The sequence below is a fragment of the Setaria italica genome, chromosome IV, assembly GCF_000263155.2.
Source record: "Setaria italica strain Yugu1 chromosome IV, Setaria_italica_v2.0, whole genome shotgun sequence".
Taxonomy (NCBI): Eukaryota; Viridiplantae; Streptophyta; class Magnoliopsida; order Poales; family Poaceae; genus Setaria; species Setaria italica.
The window spans coordinates 5,465,147-5,482,833 of NC_028453.1; the positions used below are offsets into that span (position 1 = coordinate 5,465,147).

At 49.9% G+C, this 17,687-nt stretch overlaps 1 protein-coding gene across 1 annotated transcript; it reads right to left on the reverse strand.

Moving 5' to 3' along the window:
• Window positions 1–690: 690 nt before the first annotated feature.
• LOC101777989 lies at window positions 691–2,771 on the reverse strand. The gene is made up of 6 exons (XM_004964769.3): window positions 2,121–2,771; window positions 1,943–2,032; window positions 1,702–1,851; window positions 1,493–1,617; window positions 1,159–1,288; window positions 691–1,076 (listed from the first exon to the last, which is right to left on the reverse strand). Exons 1-6 carry the CDS (start codon window positions 2,712–2,714, stop codon window positions 951–953), a joined length of 1,215 nt encoding a protein of 404 aa, XP_004964826.1. The 5' UTR covers window positions 2,715–2,771; the 3' UTR covers window positions 691–950.
• Window positions 2,772–17,687: the final 14,916 nt, after the last annotated feature.

Here is a 17,687-nt window from a genome sequence, read left to right on the forward strand (position 1 = left end):
AGCGCGGCGCGGTGCGGCGCGACACCCAGGGAGGGGCGGCGGCGGGCGTCGAGCAGCAGGCCAGGGAGGCGCGGTGGGCAGCAGGGAGGGACGGACGTCAGCAGGCAGAGCAGGAGGGAGGGAGGGACGGCAGGAGGCAGAGCAGGAGGGAGAGCAGGCTCGGCAGCAGGCAGAGCTCGCAAATTTTGGCTTGTCCTCTATGTGCATACAGGAATTGCAGATTTCTTTCAGAGGAGAGATGCAGGACATGGACCTGGTTACCGTCTGCCCTCTGCGATATGTTATTTACCCAGCTGTGCATGTTTAGCCGTTTAGCACCTTTTCTATGTCTGAATGTTGAAGCTTTGAAAGTGTATTTTTTTTAACTAATGGGTATTGTTAGAAGTAGCCTAAAACACTACCACTGATTGATAGTTCAATGACTTTAAATGTATTACTAATTTATTTTATCAAAATCTATGTTTTATAAACTTCAAAAACATTGATGAAATCATTTTCTGCTCCTACTCATGAATCAAATGAGCTATCATCAGCTATAGGGGTATAAGGTCATTTTACACTCAGAGCAGATAATCAGCTACAAATAATCAGGGTTGCCAAACTCACAGCGTATCCAGCCAACGGATTCTCTCGACTGGCTGATTCTCTCGACAATAGATTCTCAGTAAATTCAGATTCTTAGACAATCGATTCTTAGATAAGCTCAAACAAACAGAGCCTAAGTCCTTCAATGTTACCTTTTGTATTACCAGCATAAAAATGCTTGCTGCAATTATTTTTTCTCAATTGCCATTCTCAGATCATCTATAGAACGAGTCCTTGCCAAGCCATATACACAACATCGACTGTACATTTCAATGTAGTATAGTACGTGTGTACGATCTGTAACCCTGTGTGTTTGTTTTGCAATGGTGTGATAACTCTGTATGTGCAGTCAGAACAATATGGAATCAGAACTCGATCCCGCTGCTCATCTGAACCGAGAACCATGGCCGGTCAAAGCCATGGAGCGGAGCGTCTACTCTAAACACTATCCCTGACCTTGCCACGCCGCCGTTCAGCTTCGATCTTCCGATCTGTGTTGATGTCCAAACAAGATTATCAGAGAATCTCTAGAGGTGAAATTTTATTCAGATGTAATGGTACAACTGGACAGACCGATAGGGAGGCATGTGCAGAAGGCGAAGCAGTGTGGGAATAGCCATAGATGACCCCGACGTTCTCGTTCACCGAATGGATCAGCTCGGTGCACACTCCAGGATGGCGTCCACCGATCGTAGGGCATATGCTGTACATCAGAAATTCAGGATGGAACAACAGTTACGTTTCAAAAAAAAGGATGGAACAACAGTCAGTCTAGACACCTATTTCAGCAAGATTTTGGTCATGATCCAGTGAAGCAGATTTCAGTACACTGATAAACAGCAAGAAACAAGCAACAATATGGATCAAACTGTGAATGGCACAGGCAGTTGGGGTTCAAGCAATTTACCTGATCTGTGTTGCTGGTTGCAGCATCAGGCCAGATCTCCTCCAAGACAATGGCTGGACAAACCCCAATGATAGAGATTTATCCGGCCACTGAACCATTGGGACGACGCTGCTCCCACTCCTGTTCTGCAAGTAACTGATACCGTATTGTAAGTACAGTAATGCAGCTTCTATTTCTCATCGATTAAAGCATTTCAACCGTAGGCTGACCTTGAAAGAGAAGCTGATCCTCTTCTCCCCCGGGAACTTTCCATGGGCTTGCAGGACTCCACCGCCGACAGGGAGGAAAGCGCGCGTCGTGAAGCCATCGCCAGCCACATACCTTAGTTGCCCATTTGGGAATTGCATGTCCATGAATGACTGAACAAATGCTCAGTTAGAGATGGACGTGAAAAAATTGTAATGACATGTAGTAGAAAGAAACAGAGGCAGAAGATCAAAGATGACTTACGCAAGCAAACGGGTTCAGGCATAACATGGACATGAAGAACCATCTCTTGTGAGCCGACCAATAAGCCGGGCAAACCGAATGCACTCCATTCTGCAAGAACAAAGCTCTTGTGCTCTCAATTCAAGGCATTCTTGGTTAGATGAAGCAATGCTGAATTTTTTGCGCGAGATCGACGCACCTTTCTCTCGAATCCGTACCAGATGAGGTGCCGCTTGGACAGGTGCACCGGGAACAGCAGCGTCGTGTCGCGGACGAAGAGGACCGGGCCCAGCTGTACCAAGAACATGTTGGTCCCGTCGCCGGCGCCTCTCGGAGCAGAGGCGCTTGCGCCGGCGCCGCTGCTGTGCGACGCCTCCGCGCGCCACAGGTCGCCTCTGGCCACCACCGAGCTCTCCACGTCGTTCGTCCTGCTGTCGTACGTCGCCGACAGGTTCATGCTCCCCTGCGACCGCGCGAACCTTCCGGAGGCGCCGAGGGGGGCGCCGCCGCTGGTGGTCCCCTCCTTGCCGGCCAACGGCGCCCCAGCCGCCGGTCTCCGGCCATTCTTCCCGGCGTTGCCCCAGCGCTGCTCTGGCGCGCCGGAGTAGAAGGTGTCGTCGATGCGGAGGCGGCGGAAGACGTCGCCCACGGCGCGGCCAAGGCGGCCCCCGGCGTCGAGCACGGCGGCGGCGACGCCGGAGAGCTGCTGCGGCTTCTGCGGCGGCGGCGGGAGCGGGGGGACGGGGAGGAATGCGGCGACGCGGCGCACGAGGTCGTCGGCCGCGGCGGACATCGGGACATGGGGTGAACGCAGGGGGTGCGGGCACTTCGGGGCCTGGTTCCGGGTGATCGTTGGCCGTCGGAGGATAAGGGGCTCGTGGCGGGAGGGAGCGGTGGGGCGGAGGAGGAGAGGGGAGCCTCGCGTGGACGCGGTGTATGGGAATGCGTCGTGGATGTTGCACAGGTATGATGTATCAGGTAATGTCTCATTTGTGGTGCACGTGCTGTGATTTGTGGACGCGGTCTATAAGTTTGGATGATGAGAGAGCGGCTTCAGCCTTCAGATAGTAGCCGTTGAAGGGTAGGAGATGAGACTGTTATGCTAGCATTCTAGCAAAGCTGCCAACATGTTACATAGTAAGTTCATGTCCCGGATTAGTCTCTCTGAAACTTTGGCATGACAAAAAGGAGTGAAAAGAGCAAAAGCTTGGCGAAAGAAAGTAGCTTGGAGTTTTTTTAAAAAAATAGTATATACGCAAAACGTTTGTGCTTACGAGTTGTTAGACAGTAGATATACGGCCCATGGGCCTGCCCCTAGTGGCTCCCCTTGTGGCCTATATGTATACACTGATTATGCCTATTGAATATTAATCCAAGTATTATACAACCCTAATACTCTCTCATGGTATCACGGGTCGGTTCTCGATCCCGCTTCCGCTAGAGCCGCCGCTGCAGCGCCTCTCGCCGGTGCCCGCCGCGCCGTCGCCGAGAGTCCCTCGCCGGCTCCCCTACCCCTACCCATGGCCGATGACGACGTGCTCTCCGAGGAGGAGCGCGCGCAGCGCGCCGCCGTCGCTGCCGCGGCCGCCGCCAAGGCCGCGGCCGATCGCGAGGCTGCCCTCGATGCGCTCGAGGCCAAGCATGCCGCGGTCCATGCACAGGCTCTCGCCGTCATCAACATCAAGGTGTTGATCCCCATCACCCTCGATCGCGTCTCCAACAATTATGATCGATGGCGCAAGGTCTTCCTCGTCGTCCTCGGCAAGTACGCGCTGACCGATCACGTCCTGTCCGATGCCGCCCACCCCACGCGATCCGCATGGGCGCAGATGGACTGCACCGTGCTGTCGTGGATCTACGTCACCATCAACGCCGATCTGCAGCAGCAGGTCATGCTCAAGGAGCCCTCCGCTCGCGTCGCGTGGCTCGCCCTCGACGACGAGTTCCTAGGGCAGCGTGAATCACGCGCCCTCCTCCTCTCCGCCGAGTTCCGCAACTTCAAGCAGGGCGCCCTCAACATCACCGACTATTGTCGTCGGTTGGAGACGATGGCGAGCGCCCTCGCTGAGTTCGGCGATCCCGTCAGCGATCGGACGCTGGTGATGACGCTGATCCGCGGCCTCAATGGCACTTTCCGCCATATGATGTCGCATCTGAAGCTCCAGCGCCCCTTCCCACCTTCAACGAGGCGCGGAACCTTCTTCTCCTCGAGGAGGTCGATCTCAAGGACGCGGCCGCCGATGATCCGCCTCCCCCTGCTGCCCTCTACACGTCCGGCGGTGGCGCCCCGCAGCACCCCTCCGGTGGGCAGTCGGGCGGTGGCCAGGGGCGCGCCCCATCCGGTGGCGGCAACGCCGGGCAGCGCAACAACAACCGCCGCCGCGGCAAGAACAAGAACAACGGCAACGGCGGCGGCAACGGCGGCGGATCCAACGGCGGCCCCGGCGGCCCTGGCGTCGGTGCGGGTGGCTCTGGGGGCGGACCTCGGCCTAGGCCTCCACCGCCGATGAACCCCATCCCCAACTCGTGGGGTGGCACGGCTCAGTTCTGGCCGTACCCCTACGGCCCCGGCGGCGCCATGCATCGTCAACAACAACCGCCGGCCGCCTTCCACGCCCAGCAGCAGCCCGTCTACGCGCCGCAGCAGGTGCCCTACATGCTGCAGCAGGGCGCGCCGAGTGTCCCACCCGGCTTCGGCTATGGGGGTGTGCCCTCTTCACCCATGGCACAGCAGCAGCAGCAGGCGCCATGGACTCCCATGGCTGGTGGATCGTGGAATCAAGGCTCCCTCATCGACAATTTCAGCACCATGTCGCTGAACGTGCCCTCTCCTTCGAACGAGTGGTACATCGACTCGGGTGCCGGCTCTCACATGGCAAACAACGCTGGTATACTCACCTCCTCCTATCCCTCATCCTCTCATCCTTCATCAATTATTGTCGGTAACGGTGCGTCCCTCCCCGTTACTTCCGTCGGATCCTCCTCTTTTGTTACACCGCGTCGGTCACTAGTTCTTTCTAATGTTCTTGTTGCTCCTGGCATTATTAAGAATCTAATTTCCGTTCGCTGCTTTACCATTGATAACAATTGTTCCATTGAGTTTGATCCGTTCGGTCTTTCTGTGAAGGATCTTCAAACACGGAGCGTGATCGCTAGATGTAACAGTACGGGTGACCTCTACCCTTTCTTTGTTGCACCTGCCACCAGCACCACTGCCCTCGCCGCCACTACATCCACGTCCGCCCTATGGCATCGCTGTCTAGGTCACCTAGGGTCTAATGCTTTGTCCAAGCTTATTAGCTCCAATGTCATTTCATGTAATAAGTGCACGACTGACCCTTTATGTCATGCTTGTCAATTAGGTCGTCATGTACGGCTCCCATTTAGCTTGTCATCCAGTCATGCGTCCAAACCTTTTGATCTCATTCATTGTGATCTTTGGACATCTCCTGTTTTGAGTGCCTCGGGATATAAATATTATCTTGTTATTCTAGATGATTGCACTCATTATGCTTGGACATTTCCTTTACGTCTCAAATCTGAAACGTTTGAGCTGCTGTCCCATTTTTTTGCCTTTGCACGCACTCAGTTTGGCGCCTCCGTTAAGGCCGTCCAGTGCGACAACGGCCGCGAGTTTGACAACTCCTCGGCCCGCACGTTCCTCCTCACCCATGGCGCCACCCTTCGCATGTCGTGCCCCTACACATCCCAGCAAAACGGTCATGCCGAGCGCATTCTTCGAACGATTAATAATATTATTCGTTCTCTTCTTTTTCAGGCTAGCTTACCCCCTGTTTACTGGGCTGACGCTCTCCATACCTCCACATATCTTCTCAACCGTCATCCCACAAAAACCTTAGCTGGCCGCACACCTTACCTAGCGCTCCATGGCACCCCTCCATCCTACGATCATCTCCGTGTGTTTGGATGTGCCTGTTATCCTAACTTGTCTTCCATTGCTGCAAACAAGTTCTCACCTCGCTCCACTCTTTGTGTCTTTCTCGGCTATTCCGAGGATCATAAAGGTTATAGGTGTCTTGATCTTCACTCAAATAGGATCATTGTGTCTAGACATGTTATCTTTGATGAGTCCTCCTTTCCATTCGCCAACATGTCTACATCTCCTATTGATCCTACCACCCTAACCTTTTTGAGCGATGAGGACACTGTCACTTTGCCCATTGGGCCTAGTGTCGCTGCTGCAGGTACCCCGACCGTCACTGATGCTGCCCCCGGCGCTGCTGCCCCTGCGGACACACCGTCCCAGGCTGCTGCCGGTAGCGCCCCTGGCACTCCCGGCGCCTCCAACGGCGCCCACGTCGCCCCGGCTAGCCTCGGTGCTGCTGCCCCTGGGGATCCGTCGCCCCAGGTCGCTGCCAGTAGCACCGGCGCTCCGCTTGGTACCGCTGCCCCTGCGCCGCAGGTTGCTGCCAGCGGCACCCGGCGTACTGCCTCCACAACGCCACTCGTCATCACGCCGGTAGCTAACGAGCACAGCATGCGCACTCGAGGCAAGTCCGGCTTCGTGCAACCGGTCGATCGTCTCAACCTCAGTGCTGCTGCTCTTTCTCCGCTACCACAATCCGTTCGGTCTGCACTTGTTGATCCGAACTGGCGCGCGGCCATGCAGTCTGAGTTCGACGCTCTCAAGGCTAATGACACCTGGTCGTTAGTGCCTCGACCTCTGGGAGTCAACATTGTTACTGGCAAATGGGTTTTTCGGCACAAGTTCTTGGCAGATGGCACACTTGATCGCTATAAGGCTCGATGGGTTTTGCGCGGTTTCACTCAGCGACCTGGCGTTGATTATGATGAGACATTCAGCCCTGTTGTGAAGCCTGCTACGGTCCGTGTGGTTCTCAGCCTGGCTCTCTCTTGCTCGTGGCCTATGCACCAGCTCGATGTGAAGAATGCCTTCCTCCATGGTCATCTTACAGAGACAGTGTACTGCTCTCAGCCTTCGGGGTTTGTTGATTCGTCACATCCGAATCATGTCTGTCGTCTCAACCGGTCACTCTATGGGCTGAAGGCGCTCCTCGTGCTTGGTGCACTCGGTTTGCCACTTTTCTCACTTCGATTGGGTTTGTTGAGTCGAAGTCAGATGCCTCCTTATTCACATACTATCGAGGCAGTGAAGTGGCTTATCTCCTGCTTTATGTTGATGATATTGTGCTCACAGCTTCATCGTCAGGTTTTCTTCAGCGGATTATTTTAGCTCTCCGCCAGGAATTCTCTATGACTGACATGGGTCCGTTGCATCACTTCTTGGGCATTTCCGTTGAGCGCCGAGGTGATTGCCTGTTCCTCTCCCAGCGTCAGTATCTTTTGGATATTCTGGACAGGGCGGGCATGCGTGACTGCAAGCCTTGCAGTACTCCCGTGGAGACTCACTCCAAATTGTCAGCTGATGGAACACCTGTGACAGATGCTACAGACTACCGCAGTATTGCCGGAGCCTTGCAGTACCTCACCTTTACTCGTCCAGATATTGCCTTTGCAGTGCAGCAAGTGTGCTTGTTCATGCATGACCCCAGAGAACCACATCTTGCTGCTATGAAGCGCATTCTCAGATACTTGCAGGGCAGTCAAGACCTTGGCCTTCACCTCTCTCGCAGTGCACCAGACACTCTTACAGTATACTCTGATGCTGACTGGGCAGGATGTCCAGACACTCGCCGTTCTACCTCGGGGTTTGCTGTGTTCCTTGGCGACAATCTCATTTCATGGTCTGCCAAGCGTCAGGCAACAGTATCCCGTTCGAGTGCAGAGGCTGAGTACCGTGGTGTGGCGAATGGTGTCGCCGAGGCTTGTTGGCTGCGTCAGTTACTTGGTGAGCTTCGCTGTCCTCTCCGCAGAGCTACCATCGTCTATTGTGACAACATCAGTGCTGTTTATCTCTCCACCAATCCAGTCCAGTACCAGCGTACCAAACATGTCGAGATTGATCTTCACTTTGTTCGTGAGCGAGTCGCTCTTGGAGAAGTCCGTGTGCTGCATGTCCCTACCTCTTCGCAGTATGCTGACATCTTCACCAAGGGACTTCCGACATCAGTGTTCACAGAGTTTAGGTCCAGTCTTAATGTTCGCGGTGCTCCTACCTCAGACTGTGGGGGTGTGTTAGACAGTAGATATACGGCCCATGGGCCTGCCCCTAGTGGCTCCCCTTGTGGCCTATATGTATACACTAATTATGCCTATTGAATATTAATCCAAGTATTATACAACCCTAATACTCTCTCACGAGTTACTAGGGATACTCATTTTACTTTATTTAACTAATTCATTAGATAATTGCTGGTTAAAGTTAGAGAGAAAAATCAAGGGGTCATATATACGGACACCCAAGCCCTTAATCGGAAAGTCGAACCAAACACATAATTTTTATGTGCATGGAGACGCATGGAATCTGAGTTAGGCTTGCCTAATTGGGCCACCCATCTAGCTAACGCGTAGCACTTGTTGCCTTGCCGTATGGGCTGGTGACGCCTAACTGGACCGCTGGATTGGGCTTCAAACTCCACCCAATCCTCTTTTGCCGAGGATGGCCCATTATTACCTGGCTAGTGGCCACAAGTTTCTTTTTCCTCAGGCCGAAGGGATGGCCTATTAAGCCGGTGTTTAAAAAAAACTGAATTAGCAGGGTCTGAGTTTTTGCAGGCACGGGAAAATCCTAAAAAAATGATCTTAGTCCGGTTAGGGTTTTCCTCGCCTCTACACGAGTATTTTTTTTGTTATTACTGTTATACGTTCCTAAATAAAACTTACTGCTACGTCGCATGGATGCATCATTTTTGTAATCAAAATTTTTTATAAAGCACATTGTTCACTAATTTCAATTTGACGGCACGGAATATAGGATGGTTTGCTGGGTCGTTTGCCATGGCGTGCCAATTGCCAAATTGCCAGGTATGTCTTCTCTGTCTTCTACCAACACCATGTTACCTCTTGGACACACCAACTCGTTGGACATGAGTCATCATCCTGCCTTACAACTAGTGCGCCATGTCACCATGACACCATCATCAGTTAACCATGAATAGCTGTCTGCTGAATATCTGAACTGAACGTGAACATCAGAGCTAGCCGCTTAGGACATTTCTTGACAGCTGGTTGAGCTTTTCAACTTTGATCGCTAGTTCCATACTAGTAACACGTTAGTCAATATACGCGATGGTATATCTTGTTGATCTATTTTTTTGATAATGTAGATTTATGACAAATCTAATGATGCTATACCGACATTATCAGTTCAAATAAACAGATTTGGCTGAATTAGTTCTTTTATAATGTAATTAAATAAACATCCCAAAATCTACGTATGAGTGCACAAGGTCATTTGATTCAGTAGGTGTTGACCGCTCAAAGCACACATTCTGTACTGAAGAAGTACCATCTCTGTGGTGACAACTGATATGGCAATTTCGATCATTTGACTACAAGAAAAGTGAGGTGGTCAAAAAGGCAGTTCACAACATTACATTTGCAGATATGCATGCACATTGAGCAGTACTAATCATAGTGGTGCAAGACGTGCCAGTCAATTTGACTTGAAAATTGACAAGGTAAACATTAAATTCCTGAGCCGATCGGCGGTGAATTGTTTCGAACTCATGGGTAGACGTTCTTGAATAAACACCACGACAGATCGGTATTTAATGTAAACATGCGGTGTAAATAAATAAAACATTAATAGCATGTGCCATCAGTTATGTCAGTCGATGGGCTAAGATAAAGTATTGTAACACAACAGCCATGAAGGGAGTCCTTATTAACCATGCACACATCAGAGAGGTTAATAGATCTAGTCAACGTCTTGATAAGTGTATTGAACTTAGATAAGGTAACACGAATGAGAGGGCATTGACATCAATCTATTAATCTAAAAGATTAGAATACAGCAAACAATGACCTCTTGCCTACCGCTTACAAGCTCATTAAGCTAACGAAACCTAATCAACGTCATGACCGTGTAATTGAACTTAGACAAGGTAACACGGTGAGAGGGCATTAACTTCGGCTCATTAACTCAACTAGATAAGTTCGTAGCAGCAAGGCCTCCTACGCGTCCCTATCGGCTCAATGATGTCATCATGATTTTCGTGAGATACGGATAAAACCTGACCGAAGCATCGGCTCTCAACAATAGCGTGCTGACATCAGGGGCTTGCGGTTAGCAATATGAGGGGCAGGGTTAAAGGTCTATCGGACCTAGCATATATAAAGCAATAAAAGCATGCAGAGTCTACCAGCCGATACGATTTGATAACTGTAAATATTTACACAAGGCAAGGGAGCCGATAAGGACAACCTAGCCAGATCTAAGCCGTTCGATAACTGTGAGCGCTTAGGAACAATCAAGGAGCCGATAAAGACAACCTAGATAGATCTAAGCAAACTCGATAACTGTGAGCAACGTCGAAGACAAGCAGAATATTGGACAAAGTTTAGAAAGTTCTACTTGCAATCTAAGATAACTCAATAATTAGTCACACAACAATACAAGAATATAAGGCTTAACTTAGAAAGTTCTACCGATAGAGGTCGTAATGACCAGATGACGGTACTTGTCAGATTTAGTGACCGACAGTCTACCAGGGGGTTACCCAAGTGGTAGATTTGTAGGCGGGGGAGATCGTAAGATCAAAAACTCGAATGGTAACACAGAGACACAAGGTTTAGACAGGTTCAGGCCTCCGGAGAGTAATACCCTACGTCCTATATTTTGGTGGATTGTATTGCTAGTATGGGATGCGAAGAGTTGAGATGCCCTCGGGAGGCGTCCTTGGCCGCCGTATATAGGCTGACGCCTAGGGTTACAATCGGATAGAATCTAATCCTATGGAAAGCAATCTAAATCGGTTTACAACAAGTATCCCGTGGTATCTGAGTAGAATTCGTTCGCCCAGCCTCCTGGCTTGTGCTTCACACATTTTCATGCCTTGGCCCGCACGGCATGCGTAACAACCCAGCTTAATTAAGCCGTGTTTAAATCTTAAACAAGTCATTAGTGCTTAAAGAAGAACTTTGGCAATATTAAGGCAAGTGAAAGTACACTTTTGCCCCTCACAAGCTTAAAATGCTGCCCAACAGTAACTCAAATTTTTGCTTAAGAACTTAAAAATCTGTCCAACTAAGAGTTGTAGAACTCAACTTTCTCAACAACTTTTATTTTGGTGTTTTGCTTGGATTTGAGCAGAAGCCCTTCAAAAACCCGAAATACTAATCTGTGTTATTTTGTTTTAAAACAGGCAAAGTCCAAACTTCGGAGCTCTCTATTTTGAAATTTCAATATATGAACTCAAGCTGAGATCTATACCAAACTTTTAGAGCTTCGGGGCCTTAACAGCTTCGGGGCCTTAACAACTTTGTTGTAAGGAGTAAGCTCGAAATCTACCCTTAAAACCCTCAAAATCCAGGTTAGAGTCACCTAGTTTGGTCAACTCAGCCTGTTCGGCAATCCTGGCTAAGTCTCGAAATCAGCCTGACCTGGCACCTTAGTGCGGGTTTATCTTTTAAAAGTTGAAGACATCAGAAAATTCCTTTATAAGAGTTTGAGAACTAAGTTTCTACAACAACTCTGTTAATTGGACCTTGGTCCAGTTCACCTCCGAAGCTTCTCAAAACTGCAGCTCAAGCCAGCCAAAAACCCTGAGACAGCTCAAAACCGTCGTTTTCACCTAAGTCCCAAAACCGGCGTTCCTCCAAACTTTGGGGCTTTGAATCTTCAAATCTGTTGCGATTTTGAACGCGGTCCAATTATGAAAGTTGAGCTTGGACCAGAGGACTACAACTTTTGTAAAGGGGAGTTAATACTGTGCCGTTCAAAAATCAGGAGATCTAGGTGCTTGAAGACCGGCCTGGCGAAATGATCCGTGGATCCCTCGGCCAGATCGCGCCCGAGCGCGCATGCGTCGCGCTCTACTTGCTGGCTGCCCCGTGGCGCAAGCCCACCAGCGCCGCCTGATCGCCCCGTCCTCGGCTGTGACAAGCTCGGACGATGCGCCGGTAGCCCCGTCGAGCGCGCAGATGCCCTGCTCGCTGCCTCGTCTCGCCTCGCCCAAGGGCACGCCCCGCCGCTGTTGAACGCGCGCCCCCGCACCCGCTTGCCAGAGCGCCGCCGCCTCCGCCAACTGCCACCCCGGCCGTGACGCTTCGGGCCTAGCCTCGCCAACCCGACGCCCCGACAAAGCTGTCACTCTCGTGCACGCTCGCTCTGCCCGCGTCTGCCACCTGGCCTGCAGCGCCCTCGCCTGCCGCACCACTTCCCTCTTCTTTGTCCACCAATGGCGCTGCCGCCATTAATGGCCGCAGCAGTGCCCCGGCTTCCCTTCGGTCCCGCCCGCCAGAGCCACGACTCCGCCTCGTTCGCCACTCTGCCCTGGCCCTATAAATAGGAGCCCAGCGCCACCGGTGCCCCCTTTCCCGCTCACCCGAACCTCACCGCGCTCCCCTGTTTCCACTCCCCGCTCCGCCGCACACCCTCTCCGTGGAGCTCCCCCTTCCACCCAACCCCGCACCTCGCCGACACCACCAGCCGCTTCGCCTTCCTCTCGCGCAGCTCTAGCGCGTGCCTTTTGCCCGCAAAGAGTACCGCCGCCGCCGGAACACCGCCGGACTCCGCCGCCACCGAAGCTTCCCGTCCTTCCACCGTTCTGCCTCGACCCAGCCTTCCTGTCGCCCCCAACCGCTTCAAACCGGCCCAAGGTGAGCCCATAAACCCTTCCGGCCACTCAACTTCCCTAGGCCGCTGGTGCATCGCCGGGATTTTGCTCGCCCGCCGCCATGCGCCGCCGGCAACCCAATTGCAATTGGGAAAGGTGAACCAGGGGCCTTAGCGCTAAAACTAGGGACCTTTGCACGATTAAACCCTAGACTTAAGGGTTAGACCGTAAGTTTGCCTCTGTTTTTTCCTTTTATATTGGCAAGTTATATGTTTAACCTTGAAAAATTCACCAAAATTCGTAGAAAATTCAGAAAAATGTCAAACCACTTTTGCTAGGATCAGTATAAAGTGTAGTTTCGAATAAAAATACTTTTGGCATATGTCACTGCTGGAATAAATGTGATATGTTTTAATTCCTGTTTAAGCTGTTTAAATCATAACAAATCATGGAAAAATGATAAAAAGATGAATCCAACTCTCATATGTCTGTTTCAAACAGTAGAATCTTGGAAAAATGTTTTGGAGCTTGGCTCAGGTGTTTAAATCCCTGTTTTAGTTTTACCATGTGTAAATAGGCTTATTTTCATCTTTTACATAATAATTCAACCTGAGATGATAAAAATATGAAACCTTTTTGGATAAGTCAGTGGTATAATGTCATTTATGGGAAAAATATGAAAACCACCAGAAATAAATAGGTTAGGGTAAATGCACACAGAAAGATACCCTTTGCAAAAATTATTAAATACAAGCTACCTTAAGGTAATAAAGGTAATATTGGAAGAGATACAAAAGAACATTCAGAAATAGGATAACTTTCTGATCTAAAGCTTAATAAAGTGGAAATCCATATATTTACACAATCACCATCAAATCAACCCCCGGCTTGTACCACACCCTACCTGCCTCGTGTAGTTAAAGAAGGTGTAAAATCTTGTTTAGGTGAATGTGGCCATGTTATAACTTTTTCTTCTTTAGCTTTAACTCTTGTTCACATTCTATAAGGAATGTAACTTGATGCATTGCATTGTGTGTAGAGCTGAACCTCGCAGACGGAACTGACGAGCTGCACCCGGCGCTGAAAGAAGGAGCCATAGCTGAGCCGCCGCCTGCAGGAGCCAAGCCCGGGTACGCTGAAGACTAGTTCGCTACCGCCCCGCTTGAAGGCAAGCCCCGGAGCATTGATTCCTATATTTAACTACTTGCAATATATTTGGTTGCTTGATTGTGCATTTATGTTTTTAGGAATTGATTGAAACTGTAGATGCATGAATTAGTGCCCTTTGATCTGAACACTAGTGTGATAGGCCGAGTAGTTGAATGCTTAATAGGACTCGGTAAAAGTCAAGTGATTGACTGTCACTCGCGAGTTATAGGAGTTGTTTGTTATCCTTTTGTTACAACTATAAGGACGATGGACGGGGCAGGGCTCTGTGAACTATTTTGGTGGTCGGTGGATTACCCCGTCTATCTACATGAAATTGGATTAAGGTCGAGATGTGATAGTGTTCGTGATCAAGTGTTTGAAAGTACTAATCTCATACCTAGTATGGGATGGGGAAGCCTAGTACCTGATTGAACCAGGACGTGAGCAGTTCGTTCCACTGTCTCTGGAACGGAGTTCCCTTGCGGCCACATGTGGTGACAAGTGCGGTCATAGAACGGCAGAGGTCGAGTTTATGGAGCCTTGTTCCAAGGGAAGTGGGCCCAACACGGGTCTGGGAATTGATGGGGATGGCTGACAAATGAAGCGACCCTTCGCGGTGCGCGGATGTCGTGGGATTAGGTTCGCCATGCATGGTTAAGAAAGTCGAATCGATTCGTCTGCTTCTCACAGTTTGGGACTACTTGATCACTATGCTACACTGAGTAAGAATGAACTTGATGATGATATTAATATTAATGCTTGTCATAAGTTGCTTGGAAACTATGCTTGTTTAGTATAGCTGCTAACTTAGATTGGTAATTGAACGTTGAACTGGTGGCTAAAATATTGAAAGTAAGGACCTACACTAGTTGCTTTTGGCAAAAACAAACCCCTCTAGCCAAAAAACTTGCATGTCTAGGTGTTGGTGGAATAGTACCACCGGTCGGTTAAGTCTTGTTGAGCGTAGTCGCTCAGCCTTGTTGTGGCATATCTCTTTCAGGTGATGTCGACGCCTCTGAGCTTGCTGCAAGTGGCACTTGGCCTCCCCAGCTTCCTCCTGGGTAGACGGTCGAGTGGGATCCCTCCTCGGACGGCGAGGACCGGGATCATTGATGTCATGATCGGCTTCGTCATGATGTCCGGCATTGGCGTTAGCTTCCGTTTGTTTATTTCCGCTGCCTAAGAACTCTGCAAACTATGTTTGAATTTTGAACCCAATGCTGTAATAAATCAATACACTTGGTCAATTTGGATGATCTATTGTAATATCTGGAACCACTCACCTTCGTGTGAGCTATGCTTTCTCGATCCTGTGAAGTGGTTTATCGGATGAAATCCGACGGACTGCCGAGTTAACTTGATTAAAGTACATGATCGCGTGTTAGGCGACTAAATTGTGCTTTAGCTAAGTTAACTTGAGCGGTTCTGCCACAGCATGGTCGCATGATGTGGGCAAAAATCATTATTGAATTTGCCGAGTTCCACGAACCATTTGACGATGCGGACATCCCTGTTGTGCAAGATTTTACCGATTGGGTAGGAGGAGACCACTCGGATCTTGTGTGCTTGGAAGTAATGACGCAGCTTATGGGATATGATCAGGATTGCGTAGAGCAATTTCTGGACCTGCGCGTAGTAGACCTTGGAGTCGCTTAGGACCACGCTAACATAATACACCGGCCTTTGCACCATGTGGGCGTGGCCGGGTTCTTTGCGTTCTACAACTAGCACCATGCTCACAACGTGTGTTGTCGCGAAGATGTATAGCTGTAGCGTTTCTTGGTCGGCCGAGGCTGTCAGTTAGGGAGGGGTGGATAGGGATGTTTTGAGTTCCTCGAGGGCCTTGTGGGCCTTGTCATCCCACTGGAACTTGTTTGCCTTCTTGAGCACTTGAAGAAGGGAAGTCCCTTTTCACCGAGCTTGTTGATGAAACGGCTAAGAGCCGCCATCATGCCTGTAAGCTTCATGACATCCTTTTTGCCAGCCGGCTATGCCATGTTCCTGATGGTTTCAACTTTGACAGGGTTGGCTTTGATGCCACATTGGCTGACCATGAAGCCTAGGAGCTTTTCGGACGGGACACCAAAGACATATTTGCCTAGGTTGAGTTTCCATCGATAGTCTTGGAGGTTGTCGAAGGTTTGGGCAAGGTCGACGATGAATTTTTCTTTGTCTTTGGTCTTGACGACTATGTCATCGACGTAGGCCTCTACGTTTTTGCCAAGTTGTTTCGCGAGGTAACCCTGGATTGCCTTCTGGTAGGTGGCGCCGACGTTATTTTAACCCAAAGGTTATGGTGTTGTAGCAGTAGATGCCATTGGGCATTAGGAATGCGGTCCTATCTTGGTCGGCGGGGTTGAGGGCGATCTGGTGATATCCCGAGTAGCAATCGAGGAAACACAGCAGGGTGCAACCGGCCGTGGAGTCCACGACTTGGTTGATGCGATGAAAGGGGAAGGGGTCTTTAGGGTAGTGTCTGTTGAGATCGGTGTAGTCGATACACATTCTCCATTCACCGGTTTTCTTTTTTACAAGGACTGGATTTGCTAACCAGTCGGAGTGCTTACATTGACGGACGAATTCGATAGCTAAGAGCTTATTAAGTTCTACCATAATGGCATCCTTGCGATCTTGAGTGAAACGGCGAAGCTTCTACTTGACTGGCTTTGCTGTCTTGCTCAGCTCCAAGGAGTGCTCAGCCAGCTCCCGCAGATCACCAGGCATATTGGATGGTTTCCACGTGAGTATGTCCGAGTTGTCCCAAAGGAAGCTAATGAGTGCGTCTTCCAATTTGGGGTGAGGCCAGCCCCGATGTGTCGGTGTTTTATACCCGGCAACCTACCGAGGGGTATCTCAAGGTAGTAGATTGGTTGGTGGGGAATCATCAAACCTAGAACTCAAAGGTAAAAGTGAGGACACAAGACATTGATTTATACAGGTTCGGGCCGCCAGAGTAGCGTAATACCCTACATCCTATTTGGGGTGTTGTATATTGCGCCCTGTACTTGGGTGTTGTGTAGCTTGATTGTTGGCTATTGATGATGGTTCTGAGCTCCCGATCTAGGTACCCCTTTACTCCAGGGGGCAGGATTACTAGTCGGTTATAAGGAGGAGTCCTAGTAGGATTACAGAGGAATCCTAGTAGAAGTCAATCTTCTTTCTTCCTTGCGGGTACTGGGGATCTATCCTCGACAAGCCCTCGAGCATTTCATAGTCGAATGCAGCAGCTTTGAGTACTTTTCAGATTCTCGTCGAGTAGTTTTGGTGCTTTTCATGTACTTTGTCTAGCTGAATCTTTAAAGTTCCTCAAAGCTGCCATGAGGCTATAGTGTGCTCAAGCCTTGATAGTCTTGATTTTATAATCTTCATCTTTGGAATGTGATATGGAGGGTGGCAGAAGTCGCACTCCATAAGGAGTAGCCCCCGAGCCTTAGATTGAATCGAAAAATTAGGTTGAGGGTCAATAAAATCTTGAATTTTTTTCTTTCATCTTGAAAAAAATCAACTGTTGGATGTAGCTTATTAGCCCTCGAGCCTTGGAATGATTAATTAATCAATCTGAGGGTCACAAGTCATCACCCGAGTAGTTTTGCAGCGTCCAGCCCCCGAGCTTATGCGCCAGGTGAGCCGTAGGAGCCACATCGAGTAGTTATTGGCACTTAGCCCCCGAGCTTGGAAGCTAGCTAAGACACTGGAGATATTTTGAGTAGTAATTGGCACTTAGCCCCCGAGCCTGGGAGCTAGCGGAGCCATTATAGGTACGCTGAGTGTCCTGGAGAGTCGTCACCGATGCTTGACCTGCAAAAAGAGATGCATACATTATGTAGCATATTTGTAGAATATTTAAACTACTGAAATTTATTCAGTGATGAATGTAATATACATGTTGTGTGTTATGCTCTTGTTTCGGCCATATTTCTCCTGAGTAGTTAGCCTATTACGTTTAGGCTCCCAAT